This window comes from Hyperoodon ampullatus, assembly GCF_949752795.1.
Source record: "Hyperoodon ampullatus genome assembly, chromosome: 5".
NCBI classification, from domain to species: domain Eukaryota; kingdom Metazoa; phylum Chordata; class Mammalia; order Artiodactyla; family Ziphiidae; genus Hyperoodon; species Hyperoodon ampullatus.
In genome coordinates this window covers 71,882,419-71,909,449 of record NC_136918.1, presented here as the reverse complement: position 1 = coordinate 71,909,449, position 27,031 = coordinate 71,882,419, and the positions used below count along the sequence as shown (strand labels likewise).

The 27,031-nt window shown below is 39.5% G+C and overlaps 2 protein-coding genes across 3 annotated transcripts in view; both read left to right on the top strand.

The window, feature by feature from the left end:
* Window positions 1-9,757: 9,757 nt before the first annotated feature.
* The window catches only part of KCNAB1 (potassium voltage-gated channel subfamily A regulatory beta subunit 1), a gene marked incomplete at both ends in the record, with an annotated part of 412,699 nt that continues 395,425 nt past the window's right edge, over window positions 9,758-27,031 (top strand). For both annotated transcript variants that reach the window (XM_079704949.1, XM_079704946.1), the window contains one exon: window positions 9,758-10,032. In XM_079704949.1, coding sequence (XP_079561075.1) covers window positions 9,758-10,032 — 275 coding nt within the window. The remainder of the gene's footprint in view (window positions 10,033-27,031) is intronic.
* LOC307053218 (lupus La protein homolog) lies at window positions 14,143-15,747 on the top strand. The gene is made up of 2 exons (XM_079704573.1): window positions 14,143-14,804; window positions 15,030-15,747. The coding sequence occupies exons 1-2, from the start codon at window positions 14,184-14,186 to the stop codon at window positions 15,636-15,638; spliced, it is 1,230 nt and encodes a 409-aa protein (XP_079560699.1). The 5' UTR covers window positions 14,143-14,183; the 3' UTR covers window positions 15,639-15,747.

Below are 27,031 nucleotides of genomic sequence, written 5' to 3'. Positions count from 1 at the left end.
TTTGTTTTTAAGAGAAATTTATCTGTCAGTTATGTAGACTGGGTAAAACTTTGAAATGATTAGTGAGAGAAAGACCAGATAACGATTTAAAATCAGCTATTATAACTCTGCTCAGTGAGGTAAAGGAAAATATGCTTGCAGTGAATGAAAAGATAAGAAATCTCATCTGAGTAATAAAACTATAGAAAACAACCAAATGAAAATTCTAGAACTGAATAATACACAATCTGAAATTAAAAAGCTACTGGATACACTTAACATCAGAATATAGACAAAATGAGCTTGAAGAGAGATCAATAAAATTATCCAATCTAAAGAAGAGAAAAATAAGAATGAAAAACAATGAACAGAGCCTCACAAATATGAGGAACTGTATCAAAAGATCTAATATAAGTATTATTGGAGTCCCAGAGGAGAAGAGACTATAAAAATAATGGCCAAAGTTTCTCCATATTTGGTGAAAGGCAAAAATTTACAGATTCAAGAAGCTCAGCAAATCCCAAGCAGTATAAATACAAAGAAAACCTGAGCACATCAGGGCCAAACTGTTCAGAACCAAAGATAGATAGAAAATATTGAAAACATCCAGCAAGAACTCAACCAACTGCAAACGAGGAAAAATAACTTGACATCACTGATTTCTCATCAGAAAATGTGGAGCTCAGAAGACAAGATGAAAAAACATCTTGAAAGTTATGGAAGAAGAAGAACCCAGAGAAAATACCCTTAAAGAATGAAGGTAAAATAGAGTTAGTTTTAGATAAAAGAGAATTTGTTGCTAATAGATCTATAAGAAATATTGAATGAAGTTCTTCAGACTGTAGGAAATGATAATGGATGGAAACATGGATCCTCAGAGCATCAAAAATGGTGAATATGTGAGTAAATACAAAGCAACCCTCTAATTACACACACCCCCACCCAGCAAACTTGAGGCTCCTGCATCTTCCCAGTCTCAGCAAATGGCTCAGGTCAAAATCCTTTGGGCCATTCTTGACTCCTCTCATTCTTTTATTCTGCTTTCCTGGTAGCAGTCCACCAGGAAATTCTGTCCTTTTCACCTCCAAAATATGCATGCAGTCTGAACAGTTTTTTTTTTAACCTCCATTGTTTACCCCCTGGTCGTCTCTCCTAGATTATTGCAGCAGTCTCCAAACTGCCCTCTCTTCTGCTTCCCTTGAACCCCTACAGTCTGTTCTAGCAGAGTAGCCAGAGAGGTGCTTTTAATAAATAAACCTGAGCATATCACTCCTTTCTCACTGCCTTCTAAAACTCCCTATTTCAGGGTTTTCTGGGGATAGATATTAATACATAATTTAAAAATGATACAACATTGTGATTTTTATATGTTTATCTGAGAAGACATTTAAAGAATGAACAATTTTACTATAGTAAAAAGTCTTTAATTTCCATTTATTTATCTATATGAACAAGGTCTCCCAGAACATATATCTTTAAAAGTAGAAAAAAAAAAAAGGGAATAGACTTGATACTGAATCTTGTCTCATTCTACCGATAAATACTATTACTCTATGGATACATGACCTAATTCAGAAAAAAAAAAAAATCCCAACCATATCCATGTCATTAAAAGATACATTTTCAACAAAATTTTATTTTTTATGTTAAGCAGTAACTTATCAAAATTTAGAAAATCTAGTTTTGACCAATTATGTCCAATAATAATTGTCACAATAACTCAACCCCTAAGATATTTTATAATACTTAGAATCTTATGGACACAGAATATAAAAATTTAACATTTTAATTTATGTCCATATATTTGTTGCAGGGAATTATTTGATAGGGACATCTGTAAAATATTTTCCCACATACAAGTATTTTATATCAGAATAAAATTCTAGGTGAGGGGTAAACAAACCTAAGGAGAAACACGCCAAGATACATAGTAATCAAATTGACAAAAATAAAAGACAAAGGAAAATTATTAAAAGCAACAAGGGAAAAATGACAAATAACATACAAGGGAATTTCCATAAGGTTAACAGCTTACTTCTTAGCAGAAACTCTACAAGCCAGAAAGGAGTGGCATGATATATTTAAAGTGATGAAAGGGAAGAACCTACAACCAAGATTACTCTACCTGGCAAGGGTCTCATTCAGATTTGACAGAGAAATCAAAAGCTTTACAGACAAGCAAAAGCTAAGAGAATTCAGCACTACCAAACCAGCTCTACAACAAATGCTAAAGGAACTTCTCTAAGTGGGAAACATAACAGAAGAAAAGGACCTACAAAAACAAACCCCAAACAATTAAGAAAATGGTAATAGGAACATACATATTGATAATTACCTTAAATTTGAATGGATTAAATGCTCCAACCAAAAGACACAGTCTTGCCGAATGGATACAAAAACAAGACCCATATTTATGCTGTCTACCAGAGACCCACTTCAGACCTAGGGACACATACAGACTGAAAGTGGGGGGATGGAAAAGATATTCTATGGAAATGGAAAACAAAAGAAAGCTGGAGTAGCAATACTAGTATCAGATAAAATAGACATTAAAACAAAGAATGTTACAAGAGACAAGGAAGGTCACTACATAATGATCAAGGGATCAATCCAAGAAGAAGATATAACAATTATAAATATACATGCACCCAACATAGGAGCACCTCAATACATAAGGGAACTGCTAACAGCTATAAAAGAGGAAATGGACAGTAACACAATAATAGTGGGGGACTTTAACACCTCACTTACGCTAATGGACAGATAATCCAAACAGAAAATTAATGAGGAAACACAAGCTTTAAATGACACAACAGACCAGATAGATTTAATTGTTATTTATAGGACATTACATCCAAAAACAGCAGATTACACTTTCTTCTCAAGTGCACATGGAACATTCCCCAGGATAGATTACATCTTGGGTCACAAATCAAGTCTCAGTAAATTTAAGAAAATAGAACTCATATCAAGCATCATTTCTGACTGCAACGCTATGAGATTAGAAATAAATTACAGGGGAAAAAACGTAAAAAACACAAACACATGGACGCTAAACAATACGCTGGTAAATAACCAAGAGATCACTGAAGAAATCAAAGAGGAAATCAGAAAATACCTAGAGACAAATGACAATGAAAACATGATGATCCAAAACCTATAGGATGCAGCAAAAGCAGTTCTAAGAGGGAAGATTATAGCAATACAATCCTACCTCAAGAAATAAGAAAAGTCTCAAATAGACAATCTAACCTTACACCTAAAGGAACTAGAGAAAGAAGAAAAAAGAAAACCCAAATTTAGTAGAAGGAAAGAAATAATAAAGATCAGAGCAGAAATAAATGAAATAGACACAAAGAAAACAATAGCAAAGATCAATAAAACTAAAAACTGGTTCTTTGAGAAGTAAACAAAATTGATAAACTTTTAGCCAGACTCATCAAGAAAAAGAGGGAGAGGACTCAAATCAATAAAATTAGAAATGAAAAAGGAGACGTTACAATGGACAACGCAGAAATACAAATTATCATAAGAGACTACTACAAGCAACTTTATGCCAATAAAACGGACAACCAGGAAGAAATGGACAAATTCTTAGAAAGGTATAACCTTCCAAGACTGAAGCAGGCAGAAACAGAAAATATGAACAGACCAATCACAAGTAACAAAATTGAAACTGTGATTAAAAATCTTCCAACAAACAAAAGTCCATGTCCAGATGGCTTCATAGGTGAATTCTATCAAACATTTACAGAAGAGGTAACACCCATCCTTCTCAAAATCTTCCAAAAAATTGCAGAGGAAGGAACACTCCCAAACTCATTCTACGAGGCCAAGATCACCCTGATACCAAAACCAGACAAAGATACTACAAAAAAAAAAAAAGTACAGACCAATATAACTGATGAATATAAAAGCAGAAACCCTCAACAAAATACTAGCAAACAGAATCCAACAACACATTAAAAGGATCATACACCATGATCAAGTGGGATTTATCCCAGGGATGCAAGGATTCTTCAATATATACAAATCAATCAATGTGATACACCATATTAACAGATTGAAGAATAAAAACCATATGATCATCTCAATAGATGCAGAAAAAGCTTTTGACAAAATTCAACACCCATTTATAATAAAAATTCTCCAGAAAGTAGGCATAGAGGGAACTTACCTGAACATAATAAAGGCTATATACAACAAACCCACAGCAAACATCATTCTCAATGGTGAAAAACTGAAAGCATTTCCTCTAAGATCAGGAACAAGACAAGGATGTCCACTCTCACCACTATTATTCAACATAGTTTTGAAGTTCTAGTCATGGCAATCAGAGAAGAAGAAGAAATAAAAGGAATACAAATTGGAAAAGAAGAAGTAAAACTGTCACTGTTTGCAGATGACATGATATTTAGGATTTTCTAAATCCTAAATCTTTAGGATTTTAAAAATCCTAAAGATGCCACCAGAAAACTACTAGAGGTAATCAATGAATCTGGTAAAGTTGCAGGATACAAAATTAATGCACAGAACTCTCTTGCATTCCTATACACTAACAATGAAAGATCAGAAAGAGAAATTAAGGAAACAATCCCATTAACCATTTCAACAAAAAGAATAAAATACCTAGGAATAAACTTATCTGAGGAGGTAAAAGACCTGTACTCAGAAAACTATAAGACACTGATGAAAGAAATCAAAGATGACACAAACAGATGGAGAGATATACCATGTACTTGGATTGGAAGAATCAACATTGTGAAAATGACTATACTACCCAAAGCAATCTACAGATTCAATGCAATCCCTATTAAATTACCAGTGGCATTTTTTATAGAACTAGAACAAAAAATCTTAAAATTTGTATGGAGACACAAAAGATCCCAAATAGCCAAAGCAATCTTGAAGGAAGAAAACGGAGCTGGAGGAATCAGACTCCCTGACTTCAGACTATACTACAAATCTACAGTAATCAAGACTATATGGTACTGGCACAAAAACAGAAATATAGATCAATGGAACAGGATAGAAAGCCCAGAGATAAACCCACACACCTATGGTCAACTAATCTATGACAAAGGAGGCAAGAATATACAATGAAGAAAAGACAGTCTCCTCAATAAGTGGTGCTGGGAAAATTGGACAGCTACATGTAAAAGAATGAAATTAGAACACTCCCTAACACCATACACAAAAATAAACTCAAAATGGATTAAAGACATAAATGTAAGACCAGACACTATAAAACTCTTAGAGGAAAACTTAGGAAGACACTCTTTGACATAAATCACAGCGTGATCTTTTTTGACCCACCTCCTAGAGTAATGGAAATAAAAACAAAAATAAACAAATGGGACCTAATGAGACTTAAAGCTTTTGCACAGCAAAGGAAACTATAAACAAGCCAAAACGACAACCCTCAGAATGGGAGAAAATATTTGCAAATGAATCAATGGACAAAGGATTAATCTCCAAAATATACAAACAGCTCATGCAGCTCAATATTAAGAAAACAAACAATGCAATCCAAAAATGGGCAGAAGACCTTAATAGACATTTCTCCAAAGAAGATATACAGATTGCCAAGAAACACATGAAAGGATGCTCAACATCACTAATCATTAGAGAAATGCAAATCAAAACTACAATGAGGTATCACCTCACACATGTTAGAATGGGCATCATCAGAAAATCTACAAACAACAAATGCTGGAGAGGGTGTGGAGAAAAGGGAACCTTCTTGCACTGTTGGTGGGAATGTAAATTGGTACAGCCACTCTGGAGAACAGTATGGAGGTTCCTTTAAAAACTAAAAATAGAGTTACCATATAACCCAGCAATCCCACTACTGGGTATATACCTAGAGAAAACCATAATTCAGAAAGACACATGCACCCCAATGTTCATTGCAACACTCTTTACAATAGCCAGGTCATGGAAGCAACCTTAATGCCCATTGACAGACGAATGGATAAAGACGATGTGGTACATATATACAATGGAATATTACTCAAGCATAAAAAGGAACAAAATTGAGTCATTTGTAGAGACGTGGATGGACCTAGAGACTGTCATACAGAGTGAAGTAAGTCAGAAAGAGAAAAACAAGTATCGTATATTAACACATATATGTGGAATATAGAAAAATGGTATAGATGAACCGGTTTGCAGGGCAGAAATTGAGACACAGATGTAGAGGACAAACATACTGGACACCAAGGGGGGGAATCTGGGGGTGATGGTGGTGGTGGGATGAATTGGGAGATTGGGATTGACATATATACCCTAATGTGTATAAAATAGATAACTAATAAGAGCCTGTGTATAAAAAAATTAAATTAAATTAAAAAAAAAGAGACTGAGGGCTTCCCTGGTGGCACAGTGGTTGAGAGTCCGCCTGCTGATGCAGGGGACACGGGTTCGTGCCCCGGTCCGGGAAGATCGCACATGCTGCGGAGCGGCTAGGCCCGAGAGCCATGGCTGCTGGGCCTGTGTGTCCGGAGCCTGTGCTCCGCAACGGGAGAGGCCACAACAGTGAGAGGCCTGCGTACCACGAAAAAAAAAAAAAAGAGAGACTGAGGCAGTAAAAAAAAAAAAAAAAAAAAATTCTGGGTGAGGAAGAGACTGGGAAAACAAGTTCAGAAAGGAAAAGGAAGAATGTAAAATTTCCAACTGCTAAAGAAGAGCATGTTCATGGATTTTTAATATGGATGATAGATATCAAATAGTTCTAGGATTTAAATTCCATGGGATACATTTAAGATAGTGATGTAACAATATCATTTTAAAAATAGCAATACTTATAATATGCTGGATGTGGCATCCTTTGTGGCTATTTAAGTTTATGATGACAAATGTTGCATATTTAAAAATGTTTAAGTTGATGCTTAGTTTTTCAAATATTTAAAAGGGAAACATAAACAGAAAGTTTGAATTCTAGTGCTGCAGTAGAATCTACCCTGGAGAATAAATACTTATTAAATGTTAATATATGCTAGACATTGTTCTAAGTATTTTATAACATTTTGTTAAAGATTTACAATAAGGGTATATATAATAATTATGATTCAGACTTTATTAGCGGTAAGAAAGCAACTTTTATTTAGCTCACAATGCTGTGGGTTAGGAATTTGGGCAGGGCTTGTGCCGTTCTCACTTGGGATATCTCATACAGTTGCAATCAGATGGTGGCTGGGACTAGTCATCTGAAGGATTGACTGAGCCCGAACACCCAAGCTGGCTTTTTCCCAGAGTTGGTGGTTGACGTTGGACATTGTCTGGGAACTTGTCTGGGGCTACTGATGAGAGCACCTACATGAGACTCTCCACCATGACGCTCTCAAGGTAGTCAGGTTCCTTACATGGTAGCTCGCTTCCTCCAGAATGAACGTTCCAAGAGTGATGGATGAAAGCCATATGGCCTTTCCGAGGTAGCTGTGGAAGTCATATAGCATCTCTTTTACCATATTTTACTGATGAAAGCGTAAGGGGGCGAGGCAGGCGTGCGGCCGTGAGCGCACGACCATCATCTCGCGAGACTCTTAGTTCGGTGGTTAGAGGTTGCGCTCTGCCAATGGTCGGCGGCGGGACGGTAGTCCGCGCAGCGGAGAGTGAGGTGAGAGGTGGATAGAATTTCTCCCCTGGGTTATCTGGCCTCGGGCTGGCTGGTGAGCGGGGGTGGGGTGGGGTGGGGGCGGCCAGGGACAGGCTGAGGGCTGTGTCCTGCAGAGCTCCAGAGCCCTCGCCAGTGCTGCACACTGGCCGGGCCCAGGCCTGGAGGCAGCCGCTAACCTCTCCCCGATCCCCGTCTCCGCGACCTAATGGCAGTGGCTGTCACCCTGGGTTGCAGTCCACGGAACCTAGTCCCCCGTCCCCCATTTGGGCGGCCTGAGGAGCTTCAGGGCCGGCTGGGCCCTGGGCACCTGGCTCCCTCAGTGATGACAGACAGCTGGGCAGGGTCTGGGGACCTGGTCCTGAGGGCCTTGCCAGCTGAGATCTGCCTCCTCAGCTGGGCCTGGGCACTGATGGGAGGACCCAGACTGGGTGCTGGGCTCCGGGGCAGGGTAACCGGCCCCCGCAGGGACCCCCTCCTCATAGCCAGGACCCGGACCTCAGAGGGCGAAAGTTGAGCCTTGGGGCCTTGCCCTTTCTTGTCAGAACAGAGAATAGTATTTCGGTGGAGGTTTCCGGGAACATCGTGACCTGACCTCAAGAACAAAGTGTCTGACAGCAAGAATTTTGCAATAACTAATTGCACCCCTCCCTTGCCTTTCCTACAAGAGGGCTTTGCCGAAAGCTTTTGGGATTTGGGGTTTTTAAGGCATGAGCCTCGCATTTCCTTGCATGGCCCTGCAATAAATCTTTCTCTGCTCCAAACTCCGACCTTTTGGTATTGCTTGGCCTCACTGTGCCTCAGGCACAGGGACTTGTGTTCGGTAACAAAAGCAGTCAGAAGCCCACTCAGACAAAGGGGAAGGGAAACAGACCCCACCTCTCAATGAAAGGAATGTCAAAGAATTTGAGGGCTGTATTTTAAAACTGCCACACATATAAAATTACCTCTGGTTGTTGTTGTTGTTGTTGTTTTTATTAGATGAGGAAACTAAAGCACGGTGGGGTTAAGTGATTTGCCTAAGATCACAGAGCAGGTGGGTGATGGAGTTAGGATTCAAATCCAGGCAGTCTGACTCCAGAGCAGAGCTCTTAAACAAAACAACCCTGCCTCCTGAGAAAGGCAAGCCAAGGGGAGTGTGAAGCCCCCTTGGCTGAATGAGCATAGACTCCTCTCCCCAGTTCTACCGCAGAGCCCCCTGTTGACACATCCCCAACAATATCAATCTGGGGAGACTGTCCCCAGAGTCTACACTTTCAGGAGTCTGTTGCTATGGATACCGTGTTGCCAGAGCTCTTCAATGACTCAAGGGATGGAGTGCAGGGAGAGGAGCTGGAGAGGCTGCAGCCACTGGTGTTACAGGTTCCTGAACCCCCAGACTCAGGTGGGACAGATCTGGTGCTTGGTAGCAGCTGTCCTGTGGCCCTTTGATAGTTGTTTCAGGTGGCTCACGGCTTGGTGGTCACGGTTCTAAGACTACCCTGGATACTAATATTAAAAAGCTTTTACCTAAATGTGGGAGAGTCCATGTGGTGTGAATCAGTTATGGTAGGCTGCAGAAATGAAAGCATGTTTGACATATGTGGTTCACTGACATTCGAAAAACCTCCTTCTCCCAAAGGATTATAAAATAGATTGAAAATATTATTTTAAGGTTTACACAAAAGGAATAATCCTGCCCGTGCTTTGGTATTGTTAAATTTATTTGAGGAAATTCACATTAAAACTTTAAAAACTCTAAGGGGACTCTAATTAAGAATGCCTAATGAGCCTCCAGTTGTTTTTTTTATAACTCTAAAATGATGAACAAATATAATTTACCAAACTCTACGGTTCAGACTTATCATTGTTAAATGAAGCAGAAGTCCAAACTTTGCAGAAGGAATAGCACCATAAAACTTCAGTGTTACAAAGTCGTTGGGGGTTGTTTTTAAAATTTCCATGTTCCAGGATATCACAAATAGTGGCCGCCTTAGCTCTTCCTTAGGAAACTTAGAGATACCCTTTCATCCCCAGCCGGCTCAATTACAGCTTTGCGGCAGGATAAGGTTAAGGGGATGGGGGAGGACAGGAAAGAGGAGGGAGGCAGAAACAGAAAAATCAATTCAAATTACTTTGATGACAGTGACTTCGAGTCTTCTCTGAAAGACACGAACCTCCAGGATGATGGCAGCCCAGACCCGGACGGCAGGGAGTCAGATCTCGGAAGAGAACCCCAAGTTAAGGAAACCATCTGGGCTTCCCATAGAGAGCAAAGACACATCTCCCAAGAAAGCTTCAGAAAGTGGGAAAGACAGCAGCCTCAGCCCCTCGGGGCAAACCCAACTCAGGGCTCGGCAACTGGCTCTGGTGCGGGAAGTGGAGGTGAACTGGTACCTAAAACTCCGGGAGCTGTCCAGTGAGCACACCACCGCCTACACCACCGGCATGCCTCACAGGTAAGCCTTACCCCTTCCCGCACTGGCTTTATGAGACCCTGTTTGAAAGTGCTCTCCAGAGTGGATGCTTAGATTTCTTTTCCCGTGCTGCTGGAGATTTAACAACTCTAACTGCCTTACAGATGATTGACATTTCAGAATGTGTAACTACAAAGAGCAGGAACTTGGTGAAAATGTCAAATAATACTCCCTGGATTGTTATTCAGAAAACACTCTTGTAAGGAGGCAGTAGACACTCAAGGGCTGAGAGGAAGAAGGAGTATGGCATTAAGATTTGTCTTAAGTAACAATCAGAGAAGTTCAAAGATTGTGTGAAAATGCCCCCTTCCAAAGCAACAACAAATTCTTTGCAATCTTTCACCACTTCCTTTACCTTAAGACCTTGGGGATGAGGGAGGGAAATGTGTTTTGCCTGTTTGAAAAGTGTACAGTTGAATAGTGTGAATTTGTTGAATGAGAGCTCAGCATGCACTGGGGGTACAGAGGAGAACACATTGTCCACCAACCTGGGGATCTGGGCCCCCTGTCTAAGAGAACATCAGGAGAAAAAGGTACTTTTTTTTAAAAAAGAGGTCAATGTAAGACAAATCCCTGTAGATTTTCTCTCTGTCCTTTTCTCAGCCTCAGCTTCAAATAATGCAGAGGAGGAATAATTTCACAAATCCCAATCTTATAAGGCAAAATGTATGGAGTAAAAGTGTCTGGAGTCCTGAAATTTAAGAATACTTATTCACTGTAATGGTTACTTTCAATGAAATGGTCAAAGAGTGGAAAACTTCTTTTGTAGAGACTGGTAGCATAGAAATTCTGGAATGTATTCTGTTTATCAAAGCATCCCAGTTTGCTCTGAGCTGCCCCATTTTTATATTTCTAATTCTAAAAAGATATTATAGAAAAACATTTAGCAATTGAATTAACTGATGCATATAAATTAAAAATTTGTTGGACCACAAACTTCAAAATGCCTGAACTTTCATTTACAAACCTTTCCAAGGCAGGAATAAAATAGATATTTCCAAATCTAAGCCACTATTTAAAAATCAGCATTTAAAAAGTAAAAGAGGATAAAGTGTCTGGAAGTGTTTGGTGAAACACATTTACTATTTATGGCTGAAGCGATTTGTCTGAAGCTCCTGTAAGCTGCGGTGCCTACATTTGGGATATAATAGAGGAAGGAGCAAGAACGTTCTCAGTCAAAGAAAGCATGAATGAGTTTGTCGGTGTTGGGAATGTACCTCATATCTATAAATCTTAAACCTTAAAGCCATTATTAAAGAACTTCTGGAAAAAGAGTTAGATGGCAAAGGAAAGTCTCGATAATGTTTTCCTTCCTTAACATAGTCTTTTACTTACTCCAGACCAGAAACTTTCCTTAAAGGAGTCTAACAGAGGACTATAAAATTCCTACACTATATTACATTGGAATAACATTTATCAGGTCAGAGGTGAATATAAATTAAGGTAATCAGTTTGAGCCAGCAACTTTTGGGAAAAGAAAAACAAACTCCCTTCTTTTCTGCTTTACTCAGACAATAACAATTTGTCATTATTCAGGAGAGATGATCTGGAAGTAATTGTTTCCATGGTAACAATGGGCATATTATTAATCATCGATTCACAATAGCCTTGTGAGTCCCTTGTCTAGTGACTCTGTTAAAGAACAGTGAAACTCATGTCTATCTTACATCATCAAAAATGAAAAATGTCTCCTCCCCCTTTATTTTTACAGCCTGACATTTCCAGGAGGAAACTAGTGTGTGCAGATGGCACTAAGCCCATTTATAAATTAGATTTATTGCAGAGCTCAATGTGTGTATAATTCAGAAAAAGGCAGTTTTACTTACCGCCAGCTCCTTTCCATTTTACACCCCAGTGTTAGAACTACTGCCTCAGCTGAGTTCTTGAGATTAGTGGGGCAATGACAATTACCGTGACAACGAGCCATGGTGCAATCCCTTCAAATTGTAATGTAAGCATTAGAACGTGCAGTTTCCCAAGCCACCTGTTTTTCTTTCATTTATAGATGTTGCCTGGGCAGAAGTTACAGAAAGTTTTTCTGGACTTTAAACTGTCCTTTCTTCCAACAGCACAGCCCAAGAGTGATATCTTCATTAGAGACCTGTATGTAGAAGATAAATATGATTAATATAAAATATAAACAAACGTATCCATCTGTGAAATTTTACTTACAGGACAGAATATGAAATGCTTTGAAGAGTGCTTGAAGACATTACACATTTGCTATGGGCAATAATTCTTTGGGTCTTTGGTTAATGGCCATCAGTAGGGAATTGCTAGAGGGCTCTCACTCCAATTTCTTTTCTGAGAAGATGGAATGAAAATATTTTACAGCAGGTTAATTCTAGTTCATGAGGGACTTGAGGACTGTCTTATGCCCAGATTCAATGGTAACTTATATTTGAAACAAAAGGTATTATTAAATGATTGGAAGAAATTGTTAGAGAAGGGTCCAGTAGTTTTGGTATATTTAAGAAATAAAATTACAGGAATCAGGGCAGGCAATGCACATTAGTCTGGTGGTAAGTGGTTCTGACTCCCTTTCTGGGACTGTGTTTGCATATAGGACTATATATGAAACAATCTAATATAATTTGCTTCATATTGACTGACCATTTTGCATAGTTGTCTGATGACCCAGTGATGCTGATGTATTTTATATGATGGCTCATTCCTCTGCATAGCGAGGGAGGGTAGTGCAGGGGCCACAGTCCTGGAGTTGGAGGCAGAGGGCTAGCTTTTACTTCCTGCGTAACTGTGGATGTGATTTTTAAAAAATTTATTTGTTGTTTTTATTTTTTATTTATTTTTTATAAATTTATTTATTTTATTTATTTATTATTTTTGGCTGCGTTGGGTCTTCATTGCTGCACACGGGCTTTCTCTAGTTGCAGCGAGCGGGGGCTACTCTTCGTTGCGGTGCGCGGACTTCTTATTGCAGTGGCTTCTCTTGTTGCTGAGCCCGGGCTCTAGGCGCATGGGCTCAGTAGTTGTGGCTCACAGGCTCTAGAGTGCAGGCTCAGTAGTTGTGGTGTACGGGCTTAGTTGCTCCGCAGCATGTGGGATCTTCCCAGACCAGGGCTCAAACCCGTGTCCCCTGCATTGGCAGGCGGATTCTTAACCACTGCACTACCAGGGAAGCCCTGTTGTTCTTAAATAACGTTTTTTTTTTTTTTTTTCATTTTACAGAAGTAACATCTGAACTTGGTAGGAAGTTTTAAAAACAGAAACATAAAAAAGAAAGGGTAATCACTGGTACTATTTTGGTGTGCTTTCACCTAGCCTTTTGAATTGGAATGATACTATATATTTTCACTTAATAGTATGACAGCCTATTTTGTTATCTTAAAAACCACTTACAATTTTCTGAGGACTATATATTATGGCTATATTATTGCTTAGCCATTCTTATTTTACTATTTATCATTATCATAAATAATATTATAATAAACATCTTTATATCAGACTTTAAAAAATCGTATCTCTGGTTATTTTCTTAGGCTCTATTTCTAGAATTGGAATTAATGGGAAATATTACATATATAATATTACCTATACATATATAAACTTGTATATATTTATTTTTAATGCAATTGCTTTCTGAAAATATTTTTGCAGTGTACATTCCCTCTGGTAATATTCTAGAGTGCTTATCTCATTGTTTTTTCTATACTAGATAGTGTTTATATGGAATCTATAGGTTGAGTTTTATAGTTTAATAATTTGTTGGGTAGGTTAATTAAATTTCCTGAGTTTCAGTTTCTTCAACTGCAAAAGAGGACTAATAGCATTATAAAGGACTGTTGTAAAAATTAAATGAGATAATGTAGAAATGATTTGAAAAATAATGTATTTTGCTTTCAAACTCTTTGAAGTAAGGGTCAAGATGAGTCCCTATGTTGTGTATGGTGTATTTAAGGCTTATGAAGATAATTAAGGGTGACTCAACATATCTAGCAAAAATTTACACTTCACCTAGCACCTGACTGCCAAGGATCCTATTGTGCTCAATTAAAATTTATGAGAGAGGCACGTTGGGCAAGCCGGCGGCGCTAGGGATAGGAGACGTTGCTGTCGCTGTTAGTGACCCTGTGGCGCGTCTCTGTGGGACCGGGAACTTAAAGATAGCCAGAATGGCAGAAAATGGTGATAATGAAAAAATCGCTGCTCTGGAGGCCAAAATCTGCCATCAAATCGAGCATTATTTTGGTGACTTCAATTTGCCATGTGACAAATTTTTAAAGGAACAGATCAAACTGGATGAAGGCTGGGTACCTTTGGAGATAATGATAAAATTTAATAGGTTAAACCGTCTAACAACAGACTTTAATGTAATAGTAGAAGCATTGAGCAAATCAAAGGCAGAACTTATGGAAATAAGTGAAGATAAAACTAAAATTAGAAGATCTCCAAGCAAACCCCTCCCTGAAGTGACTGATGAGTATAAAAATGATATAAAAAACAGATCTGTTTATATTAAAGGCTTCCCAGTTGATGCAACCCTTGATGACATAAAAGAATGGTTGGAAGATAAAGGTCAGGTACTAAATATTCAGTTGAGAAGAACATTGCACAAAGCATTTAAGGGATCAATATTTGCTGTATTTGATACCATTGAATCTGCTAAGAAGTTTGTTGAGACCCCTGGCCAGAAGTACAAAGACACAGACCTGCTAATACTTTTCAAGGAAGATTACTTTGCAAAAAAAAATGAAGAAAGAAAGCAAAATAAAATCGAAGCTAGGGCTTCCCTGGTGGCGCAGTGGTTGAGAGTCCGCCTGCCGATGCAGGGGACGCAGGTTCGTGCCCCGGTCTGGGAAGATCCCGCATGCCGCGGAGCGGCTGGGCCCGTGAGCCATGGCCACTGAGCCTGCGCATCCGGAGCCTGTGCTCCGCAAGGGGAGAGGCCGCAGCAGTGAGAGGCCCGCCTACCACAAAAAAAAAAAAAAAAAAAAAATATCGAAGCGAAATTACGAGCTAAACAAGAGCAAGAAGAAAAACAAAAGTTAGCAGAAAATGCTGAAATGAAATCTCTAGAAGAAAAGATTGGCTGCTTGCTGAAATTCTTGGGGGACTTAGATGATCAGACATGTAGAGAAGATTTGCATATCCTTTTCTCAAATCATGGTGAAATAAAATGGATAGACTTTGTCAGAGGAGCCAAAGAGGGAATAATTCTGTTTAAAGAAAAAGCTAAGGAAGCACTGGATAAAGCAAAAGACGCAAATAATGGTAACCTACAATTAAGGAACAAAGAGGTCACCTGGGAAGTACTAGAAGGAGATGTGGAAAAAGAAGCATTGAAAAAAATAATAGAAGATCAACAAGAATCCCTAAACAAATGGAAGTCAAAAGGTCGCAGATTTAAAGGAAAAGGAAAGGGAAATACAGCTGCCCAGATTGGGTCTGCTAAAGGAAAAGTACAGTTTCAGGGCAAGAAAACTAAATTTGATAGTGATGATGAACATGATGAAAATGGTAAAAAGGGTAAGAGAAGTAAAGCAGTAAAAAGAGCAAGGGAAGAAACAGACCAAGAAGAACCTTCATCAAAACAACAGAAAACAGAAAATGGTGCCGGAGACCAGTAATTTAGTAAACATTTTTTATTCATTTTAATTAGATTTTAAGCTGCTTTTGTCTTTGGAGGCTTTTAAAAAGAAAACCGAATTAGGTCCACTTCAATGTCCACCTGTAAGAAAGGAAAATTTTTTTGTTGTTTAACTTGTCTTTTTTTGTTGTTGTTATTGTTACCAAAATGAGTATTTTTTTATGTATAATTCTGTTTGTGTTCTTTCAGATTATTCAAATATCAAAAGAAACATTCTTCCACTGAATTGCCTTTGTAATATGAGAATGTATTAGTACAAAGTAATAAAATGTATACTGCATAAAAAAAATTTATGAGAGACCACTGTGTGTTCTTACAGAGGCTTTTTAGGAATTCATATGATCACCACTCTCCTGGAGAAAAGTGACTTAGGGATAGAATAGAAAGAGCTTTTAAATACTATCAGAATTAACATTCCAAACCAGAACTGACTGAACCTATTTATTTGAACTGACTGGACATTTAGTAGGACAAGGCAACATATGAATGAATGTTGAGCTATAGCATTTCAATAGTGATTTCTACCATCTTAATAAATGTTTATTAGCTGGAGAGTAGTTACACTGAGTAGTTATATTTCTAAAATTTCCTCTCTGCTGTCAAAGCTCCCTGACTTCTTAGAAGTCATTAACTTCTGTGTGCTTCCAGAGGATCAGACGTGGTCCTATGGGAAGACAGGCAGTTCTCCCAGGTGAGTTTTGGTGGACTCAGTTCCTGCCAGCAGGGCAGCAGGTGATCCATGAGCATAGCAACCTCTGGCTTGGGTTTATGCAGGAAGATCTGGCTGTTGAGAATCAAGCCTGCGGTCAGGGAATGAACACTGAAGAGCTGTTGATTGAACATCCTCTCTGTACAAAGACCTGTAGGTGACACAAAGGTGAATTAATTAAGAATTCTGCCCTCAAGTTAGGTGCAGCTTAGGGGAGATGAGACATGTATGTAAATAAGAAGTGCTACATAAAAGAATCATAACAAAGCTCGGAGGAAGGAATGAGTGCTCCCAGCTGCAATGATTAGATCTGGAACCGCAAGATGCACAGGACTTGAGCAAGAGGAGATGGGGGCCGGGGAAGGCAACCCATGTGGGGAAGAGTGTGAGCAAAGGCACAGACGTTTGAAAGTATGGAGTGGGAATGGAGAGCTGCTTCTATTCACGAGGCTCCTGCAAGCATCCTGGAAGGGTTCTTAGAGGCTGGAGCTGGGAGTGTGGCCAGGAGAATGAGAAGAGAGGAGACCATTTCAGAGACTTGGGAGTTGGGCAGAGACCAGGTGTAAAGGAGAGGCGGAGCATGGAGGCTACTCTCAAGAAGATACAGTGGAGGTGGGGAGAGAGAATGATAGTTGAAGTCTGAAGCAGGGTCGGGGAGAAGTATGCAGGAGAAAGCAGATGTGTAGAAGTTTGTGAGCAGATTGGAGGAATCCAGGGGATAGAGAAAGTATGTAATGCAAGCAGTGAAGCAAAGTCCCTAAGGAGGAAGAAAATGGATTTAAGGGCACCAAATGCAGGTGCTGGCTTTGGCAAAGGGAAGTGTCGGTGGAACCCGGTGATGAAGAACACACTTCTGTAGTCCTGTAGTCTGCAGGCTGCACCCCAGTGGCACCACCTACCAGATGGAAGCTCTGGGCCTGACAGAGGCAGCTGACTTGGGGATTAAGGTCATAGATCCTGGAGCCAGGTTGTTGGGTTCAAGCCCTGCCTCTGGCACATAGTAAGTGTATTATTATACAAAGGTTCTAAGCATAATCCCTGCCCTTGTTATTATCATAGAACTATTATTGGATCTACCAAAATTAGGGATGCCTCCACTTTCTTCAGTCTACTGACTCTACTCTGGTTCTGTAAATGGGTATAAGAATACCTAACTCAGGGCTTCCCTGGTGGCGCAGAGGTTGAGAGTCCACCTGCCAATGCAGGGGACACGGGTTCGTGCCCCAGTCCGGGAAGACCCCACATGCCACGGAGAGGCTAGGCCTGTGAGCCATGGCTGCTGAGCCTGCATGTCTGGAGCCTGTGCTCCTCAACGGGAGAGGCCACAACAGTGAGAGGCCTGCGTACCACAAAAAAAAAAAAAAAAAAAAAAAAAAAACCCCAAAAAGAATACCTAGCTCAGAAGACTAGTTTTAAATGATGTTTAAAACTAGACATGTTTTAAGTGATGTAAAACATGTGCTGTAGATTGGACACGTGATCAATTTTGGTCCCCTTGTCACTTCCTCTTCCCCCTCCTCTATCGACCTAGAACATAGTGAACAGCACCAGTAAAATGATGTCAGGAACTAGACAAAGATGTCTCAAATAAAGAAAACTACAGGCCAATATCACTGATGAACATAGATGCAAAAATCCTCAACAAAGTACTAGCAAACGGAATCCAACAGCACATTAAAAGGATCATACACTATGATCAAGTGGCATTTATCCCAGGAATGCAAGGATTCTTCAATATATGCAAATCAATCAATGTGATACACCATATAAACAAACTGAAGGAGAAAAACCATATGGTCATCTCAATAGATGCAGAGAAAGCTTTTTACAAAATTCAACACCCGTTTATGACAAAAACCCTCCAGAAAGTAGGCATAGAGGGAACTTTCCTCAATATAATAAAGGCCATATATGAAAAACCCACAGCCAACATCATCCTCAATGGTGAAAAACTGAAACCATTTCCACTAAGATCAGGAACAAGATAAGGTTGCCCACTCTCACCATTATTATTCAACATAGTTTTCGAAGTTTTAGCCACAGCAATCAGAGAAGAAAAAGAAATAAAAGGAATCCCAATTGGAAAAGAAGAAGTAAAACTGTCACTGTTTGCAGATGACATGATACTATATATAGAGAATCCTAAAGATGCTACCAGTAAACTACTAGAGCTAATCAATGAATTTGGTAAAGTAGCAGGATACAAAATTAATGCACAGAAATCTCTTGCATTCCTATACACTAATGATGAAAAATCTGAAAGACAAATGAAGGAAACACTCCCATTTACCATTGCAACATAAAGAATAAAATATCTAGGAATAAACCTACCTAAGGAGACAAAAGACCTTTTGTATGCAGAAAATTATAAGACACTGCTGAAAGAAATTAAAGATGATACAAATAGATGGAGAGACATGCCATGTTCTTGGATTGGAAGAATCAACATTGTGAAAATGACTCTACTACACAAAGCAATCTACAGATTCAATGCAATCCCTATCAAACTACCAATGGCATTTTTCACAGAACTAGAACAAAAAATTTCAAAATTTGTATGGAAACATAAAAGACCCCGAATAGCCAAAGCAATCTTGAGAAAGATAAACAGAGCTGGAGAAATCAGGCTCCCCGACTTCAGACTATACTACAAAGCTACAGTAATCAAGACAGTATGGTACTGGCACAAAAACAGAAATATAGATCAATAGAACAAGATAGAAAGCCCAGAGATAAACCCACACACATATGGTCACCTTATCTTTGATAAAGGAGGCAAGTATATACAGTGGAGAAAAGACAGCCTCTTCAATAAGTGGTGCTGGGAAAACTGGACAGCTATATGTAAAGGAATGAAATTAGAACACTCCCTAACACCATACACCAAAAATAAACTCAAAATGGATTAAAGACCTAAATGTAAGGCCAGACACCATCAAACTCTTAGAGGAAAACATAGGCAGAACACTCTTTGACATAAATCACAGCAAGATCCTTTTTGACCCACCTCCTAGAGAAATGGAAATAAAAACAAAAATAAACAAATGGGACCTAATGAAGCTTAAAAGCTTTTGCACAGCAAAGGAAACCATAAACAAGATGAAAAGACAACCCTCAGAATGGGAGGAAATATTTGCAAATGAAGCAACTGACAAAGGATTAATCTCCAAAACATACAAGCAGCTCAATATCAGAAAAACAAACAACCCAATCCAAAAATGGGCAGAAGACCTAAATAGACATTTCTTCCAAGAAGATATACAGATTGCCAACAAACACATGAAAGAATGCTCAACATTAATCATTAGAGAAATGCAAATCAAAACTACAATGAGATATCATCTCACACTGGTCAGAATGGCCATCAGCAAGAAATCTACAAACAATAAATGCTGGAGAGGGTGTGGAGAAAAGGGAACCCTCTTGCACTGTTGATGGGATTGTAAATTGATACGGCCACTATGGAGAAGAGTATGGATGTTCCTGAAAAAACTAAAAATAGAACTACCATAGGACCCAGAATTCCCACTACTGGGCATATACCCTGAGGAAACCATAATTCAAAAAGAGTCATGTACCAAAATGTTCATTGCAGCTCTATTTACAATAGCCAGGACATGGAAGCAATCTATGTGTCCATCGACAGATGAATGGATAAAGAAGATGTCACACATATATATAATGGAATATTACTCAGCCATAAGAAGGAACGAAACTGAGTTATTTGTAGTGAGGTGGATGGACCTAGAGTCTGTCATACAGAGTGAAGTAAGTCAGAAAAGGAAAAACAAATATTGTATGCTAACACATATACATGGAACCTACAAAAAACAAAAAAAAAGAAAAAGAAAATGGTCAGAAGAACCTAGGGGCAAGACGGGAATAAAGATGCAGACCTACTAGAGAACGGACTTGAGGATATGGAGGGGGGGAAGGGTAACCTGGGACAAAGTGAGAGAGTGGCATGGACATATATACACTACCAAACGTAAAATAGCTAGCTAGTGGGAAGCAGCTGCATAGCACAGAGAGATCAGCTCGGTGCTTTGTGACCACCTAGAGGGGTGGGATAGGGAGGGTGGGAGGGAGGGAGATGCAAGAGGGAAGAGATATGGGGATATATGTATATGTATAATTGATTCACTTTGTTATAAAGCAGAAACGGATACACCATTATAAAGCAATTATACTCTAATAAAGATGTTAAAAAAATGATATCAGGGATGACAGAGTGATGGAAATAGGCTACAATGGAATAACTCTAAATTTTTAAACCGATATTTTTTTCTTAGAAAACACTCTTGATTAGATATTTTCTTATTAAAGAGAAAGCTCTTCTTTTCTTAAAAAGATGATATATATTTCTTAGAGCAGGCACACTTTCTTTAAGTCTCTAACTCTTGGAATATCTATATGAGAAATTACATAGAAGTATCTTTGCAGAGATATTAGAATATGAGGACATTGTTGGGTAGTTTACTGTGATTTTAGACATATGCTAGAAAGATTGCTTCCTAGCTCGTTGTCCTGTTGTTTTGAATGTTAGTGTAAATCTTAGTCTGCTGAACGATTGGATGAGGAATGAGAGGGTGAATCTGAATAGGACAGGGATTAGGTAGCCAGAGGAAGTTCCTAGCATCCCAGCAGCAGCCTCTGGGGAGATGTGGGTCCTTAATGGTGACGATGATGTCCTGTGACTTAAGGACCATAAGGCTGTACTTGCCATGTGCAGCTGTACCCCCAGGGTGGTGAGTCAGAAGCAGACAAACCTGGGCAGGCACACCCACCCTCACCGTAGAGACTTGCTTCAGTCTGCATCTCTGTGATTGCTATTTGGGTTGTCTGGAGAAAACTGAGCCAGTTTCTCACTGTTACATTCCTATGTTGGGCCATGTTTCTGTGTGTCCAGTTCCTTCAGAAGGATTGCGGACACCTTGAAGGCACTGTCTATGTCTTGGTCCTCTGACTTGCTGTCAGGGTTCTCTCCTAACTGGATGTTAGTGGATTATATAGAGCACAGCAACTCCAGTTCCTCTTACCCTGGTATCCTCTGCCTTTCCAGAGGCCAGGCTCGTGCAATGGCAGGAGCATTGGTTGAGGGGTTTGGAGACATGATTTGAATCCCATTTTGCTCTGTGACCATAGTTAGGTTTTAAAAGTTCTCCAGAACCACTGCCCCCTCTGTAAAATAGAAGACTAGGCAAGATGATCTCTTGGGCTCTTTCCAGCTCTGAGAATACATGGTATAATGATATCATAATCCAGAGCAAAGGAGCAGAGTTTGATTTTCTGCTCACTGACCTTTACAGGGACTGTGCAGTTGTGTTAACTCTGAAAGAAAAAGGAAATGAGTTGATGCTTCGTTCTGAAGTCCTAAGAGCAGTAGAAAATTCTCTTTGATATTTAGAGTATATCATTTTAGTAATTGGTTGATCATTGCCAGATATGTTTGATTTTTTAGAAAATAAATTCTTTAATAGAAGGAGAGTCACACCAACACCTTCAATTTGTAATGTCCCTGCTTATGAAATGTTTTCACCTTCATTATCTCGTGTGCCTTCTCGCAGCATAAATCACATGTTCTTATCTCCTACTTTCTGATGGGAGAACATGCCTCATGAATGTGGCCTGTCTGATCGTCCAGGCCTAGACCTTGGGTCTCCTGGTACCTCAGCCAGGGCTCTTTACTTGCTTTCAGTGTTTCCAAAACTATGGCACACTAGTTGTACCTGAGATGATATTGGGGGACATGTGGACATTAAATCTCTCAGTGGTTTTATATTTGTTTTCATGAGCATTAGGAAAAAATGTATAACTTACACCTTAAACTTATGAATTCATGGTTATCGTGGCAGGGGACAAAGCTAAGTTCTAAAGTAAGTGAGTCAGTTTAAAGGAAAATATTCAGTAAATATGAGTAGAGGTGGAACTCAGATCTGACAAAATCCTGAAGATGGTTCACAAAAGACTATTTAGTTCATCTCCTTCACATTTATCAAGCACCTATAGAGCGTCATGCCATCTGCCCAGGGCTTCTTACATTCATTCCATTTAATCCATACAACAGACCCATGGACTTGTTACAACCCACATCCTCACTGATGAAGAACATGGCTCTACTTATTAACTTTCTGTCTATTGCTGCTTAATTTTTTCTTCTTTTCCCCTCAAGAGACTAAAAGATTCCCTGGGCTGCCTCTCTGTGAATAGGCTCAAGTATATTCCAGGTTACCTCTTTGAGCCACTGCTATTTTACTCCATGTCCAAGGTCAGCCTTTCTAGTTCTGTCTCTATATATTGAATATTCTTCTCCTGGGGTGGGGTAACATCATGCTGTGATTTTAAAATTTAGCTTTAGTTATTTAGCTTTGTTTTATTTTATACAGCTTAGGTATATTTTATATAGCTTGGTTTATTAATTTTTTACATTCACCCTTCAGCTTGTTGTGTACTTCTGGTGTTAGTCAACGAGAGACATTGTACATCTTGCTTTCTATATAAGCCTCCGGGGCTATGTAACCTGGGGCAGTTCAGCATGAGCTCTGATGTCAGGCCAGCCCAGTTCTGAACTCTGATTCCACTGTGCACTACTCACCACTATCTATGTGACCTTGGACCTCAGTCTCCTTACTTGTAAAATGGGAATAACAATATTAGACATTCATAGAGTTGGGAGGATTAAATGAGATATCTATCAAAGTTCTAGCACGGTGCTGAGTGCATAGAAAGGACCCTTCAGCAAATGCTGTTATCACTGTTCCCCTTTGGAATGCCATCAGCCTTCATCTGTTACTTTACTTCCACAGTCTTTCTTTCTCTGGATTCCTTCCATGTGCTCCCTAAGCCTGGGAAAATTCCTGGACTCTAAGAGAAAGGTCTTGACATGCTGCTTCCCTCCTTGCTTCACTTAGAACCCCGTTCTTCTAAGATTTACATTTATGCCCTCATTTAAAATCCTTTCTGATTAGCAAGGACCAAATGTCTGTCTGACATGTCCTCTCTCCATGTGGAGAGGATCAGTCCATTGTCTTTGGAATAGAGAGGCCTGGGTTTAAAGTATGGCTCTGTTGCTGGTTAGCTGTGTGGATTTCAGCAAATCGTGTAACATCTCTGAGCCTCAGTTTGTTCATCTCTATGGTGGAAATAGAAACATCTGCATTCTCTATCTTCTAGGATTTTAAAGGTTAGATCCAATAGTATGTGTGAAAATCCTTGGTATGCTATAAACCATTATCTATATATAAATAATCTATATATCTATATCTATATAAACCATAACCACTATATGTTTGCTACTTTATTATTTTTATTTTCTTCTGCCCTGAGACGTTGGCTCTGATTCAGTCTAGAACATGACTTGAGAGCATGGTTACCCCTAATCTGCTTCTCTAGTAAACACAAGGGTAGATACAGCCACACTTCTCTCCCAGACCCTGGGCAGGGTTTCTTGGGTACACTGCAGAGACCATAACACCTGCCTTCCTTTCCTAATATCAGCAACTGCTTACTGAATACCTATTATAGACCCAGCCCTTTCCTTATATTATTCAATTTAATCCTTTCTAATAATCCATGGTGTGGCTATTTTTTATCATCTCCACTTTATGGGAGGAAACTGAAACTTAGAAAAGATCCTCCCCATGGTCAGATTCAAGTAAGCAATAGAAATAGCACTTGAACCTGGATAGTGGGCTGCAGATGTTACCTCTTAACCCCACAGAATATTTCCTCCCCAAGTTTGGGTTAATTGTGAATGGCTACTGAGATGTTACTTTAGTAGTTTTACCTTCCACTTTCCATCACAGTACAAGGTTCCTTACTGGAACACAGTAAGGAATCACAGCTTCCCTCTTCCTGCTTAAGGTCCTTGCCTTTGCCCTGTGAAGGGCTGGGAGATGTCAGGCAGCAGCTCAGATGGGGAGGAAGTCACTCAGGTGGAGAGCAAAACTCTGTGCAATAGAGTGGACTATGGATTTCAATATTTCTTCAGGCTTCTGTCCATCAAAAGAGCTATGTAAGAACAGAGGCCCTGGAGCCCCCCCAAGCAGCATCCTCTATTAGATGAATTTAACTCAATTTCAGATCTTAGGTTTGAGTCAGACTTTGGCCATCTCCCCTCACACAAGCTCTAAGAGGATGCAAAGGTTACACAGCAACAGCTGCCCTGGACTTTCCAATTTTAGATTATGATTGTCACTAAATGGCATGTGCTAACGTTCTGCCAGAGATTTTCACTGTTGTATTTTGTGCTTTTGCTTTGCGGAGGAGGAAGCCGCATAGTTCTGAGGAGCACTTGCTCCCAATTCTCTGGAAAGGACAGTTGAAACAATGTTTCCTTTCCCCAACAGCCTTTCTAGCGACCAGATGTATCATCAGGTGTCAGTCTTACAGTTTTGGAGGAAAATCTCCATTCCAAGGCAAGACAAATTGGGAGTTTTTTGTGCATTGGCACACACATTGCAACCTAATCACAAACAAAGACTTGCCAAATATTTCTTCAGTCATCAGGAAATTAAACTGGGCTCCAGACCAGATATTTGGTTCTGGTTTCCAATCCAGAAAGAGCTTATTAAGGTTAGGCTGTGGGTAAATGCCCTTTACAAAATAATAGTCCATTGATTTTTTAATTAAAGGTAACCCTAGCTGCTAAATCCTGAAACCTCATTGACCTGATATAAGAAAGTTTATTTCCTACTCATGTAAGTCCAATCAAGGGTAGGAAGTTCCAGTTAGGTGGGATCCAGGCTGATGCAAATTCTATCATCTTCAGCTTTTGTTTTCTAAGCTGGCTGGTGGCTGAGTATTGACATTGATCCAGCAGACAGGAGAAGAATATGGAGGATCATACGGAAGATCACTGTAAGTGGCAGCTGTGGATAGAAGTCACATTGGCTGGAATCCAGTCACATGACCACACTGAACTGCAAGGGAGGCTGGGAACTGTAGTGCAAATGTGTGACTAGGAAGAGAGGCAAGCAGGCACGGTGAACAGCTGGCTGGTCTCTGCCACAGAACCATGGTCAGAGCAGAGTAAGGAGGTGCTGAGGTAGAGTCTGGCTGCTTCCTGTAACAGGGAGGGGCCAAGGCACTCCTTTCCCTTCAACGTTATTCCTCTCATTCGAGGCCTGACCCCCCTGACCTGGCCTTTGCCACCTGGTGGGTAAATCTCTTCTGGCTTCTCTACTTGGAACTCAATTTCCTGTTTCACTGAGAAGATTGAGAAGATCGATGGCCTCTCAGAAGCCTGCAGATGGTGATTTGATATCAGCTTGGCAGGCATTTGGAACACAGCCTTGCTAATGTCAATCCATGGGTGCTCAGCTCCCATTTTGAACCTCTCAGAGTTTTTTAAAATTGCCCTAAGAATCACATATGGCTGAATGAGCCAGGAGCCTTCCTGCAGTTTCTGTTTTATTCCTACTGCAGGCAGTTGTGAGGTGGAGTTGCCACAGGGCAGCAGGTCACCCCTTCCCATGGTAACAGCCACAGGCTCTGGCTGACAGCTCATGAGGCAGGAACAGGCACATGGAAACAAAGACCAGAGAACCTTGTTTAGAGCCAAGAGAGCTCACTGATTCAGTCTGTTATTTCAGAACTGGACAGGTATGTGTCTTTAAGAGGAGTATCTACGATAGTATGTTCATTCAAACAATGTAATCATTACATATGTTTTTCTATAATGCACTTGCAGGATTCTTGAAGACAGATAAGCCAGTTGCTCTGTTCCCAGCAGCAGGGTGCACCATGGTTTTGAATATAATATTATTAGTAAAACTGCATATCATTTATGATGTTCTGGCATTCCTTCTCTGTTTCGCTATTCTCACACAAGATACATGCACATTTTTGTGTGGAAGGGTGAGGAATTTGAGGAAAAATTCAAGAGCCATTTTTTAATCACAAATTTGAAATAGTTCACTTAAAAAAAATCAAAGCCCAAAGTGCATTTTGTAGCTTAATCTTAATATTTAATTTGATTATAGCAGTGAACATTAGGCATGAAACAAGCTGCCCAAAAGGACTGTTGAATTATTTAATTACCTATGGGACTGAGGAGGTGATAGTCAGCATAAACAATTCCACAAGTGGGGTGCATTAGAAACATCAGCTCTTTCTGTCTCCAAGCTTAGTAAATTGTATTATGTGACTATCCAAACAGCAATTGCTTGTTGAACAAACTATTAAATGCTTAAGTCTATTTACAATATTTTAGGTTCCAGATGGTCATTTATCTAAAAGAAATGGCAAAAAAATATTAAGTGTAAATGTGTTTTAAATGTATCTTCAGTTGAATGAATTTCCAATGAAGTCAATATTCAGAATTCAAGGACACTCTTTCCATATATACAATATTGAAAGAATTTCTAACAATCAAACTAGAAAATTGAACAGAAATGCATTCAAGAGGTTTGATCATCTGTTATGTTCATTTCTGGGAATATGGTGATACATGAGGCAGGCGTCTTGCCCTGAATAATCTCAGAGTTTTCTCAGGGAAGACAAGTCTACAATAACATTTGTATCGGTGTGATGTTTGAAGTGTGAATGAAGTGCTATGGAAATAAAGATAAGGAAATAATTAGTTCTACCAGGAGGCGGGGAGACAGGGAATAGAAATGTCAGGGAAAAATACACACAAAATGCACCATTTTGACTTTTATAAG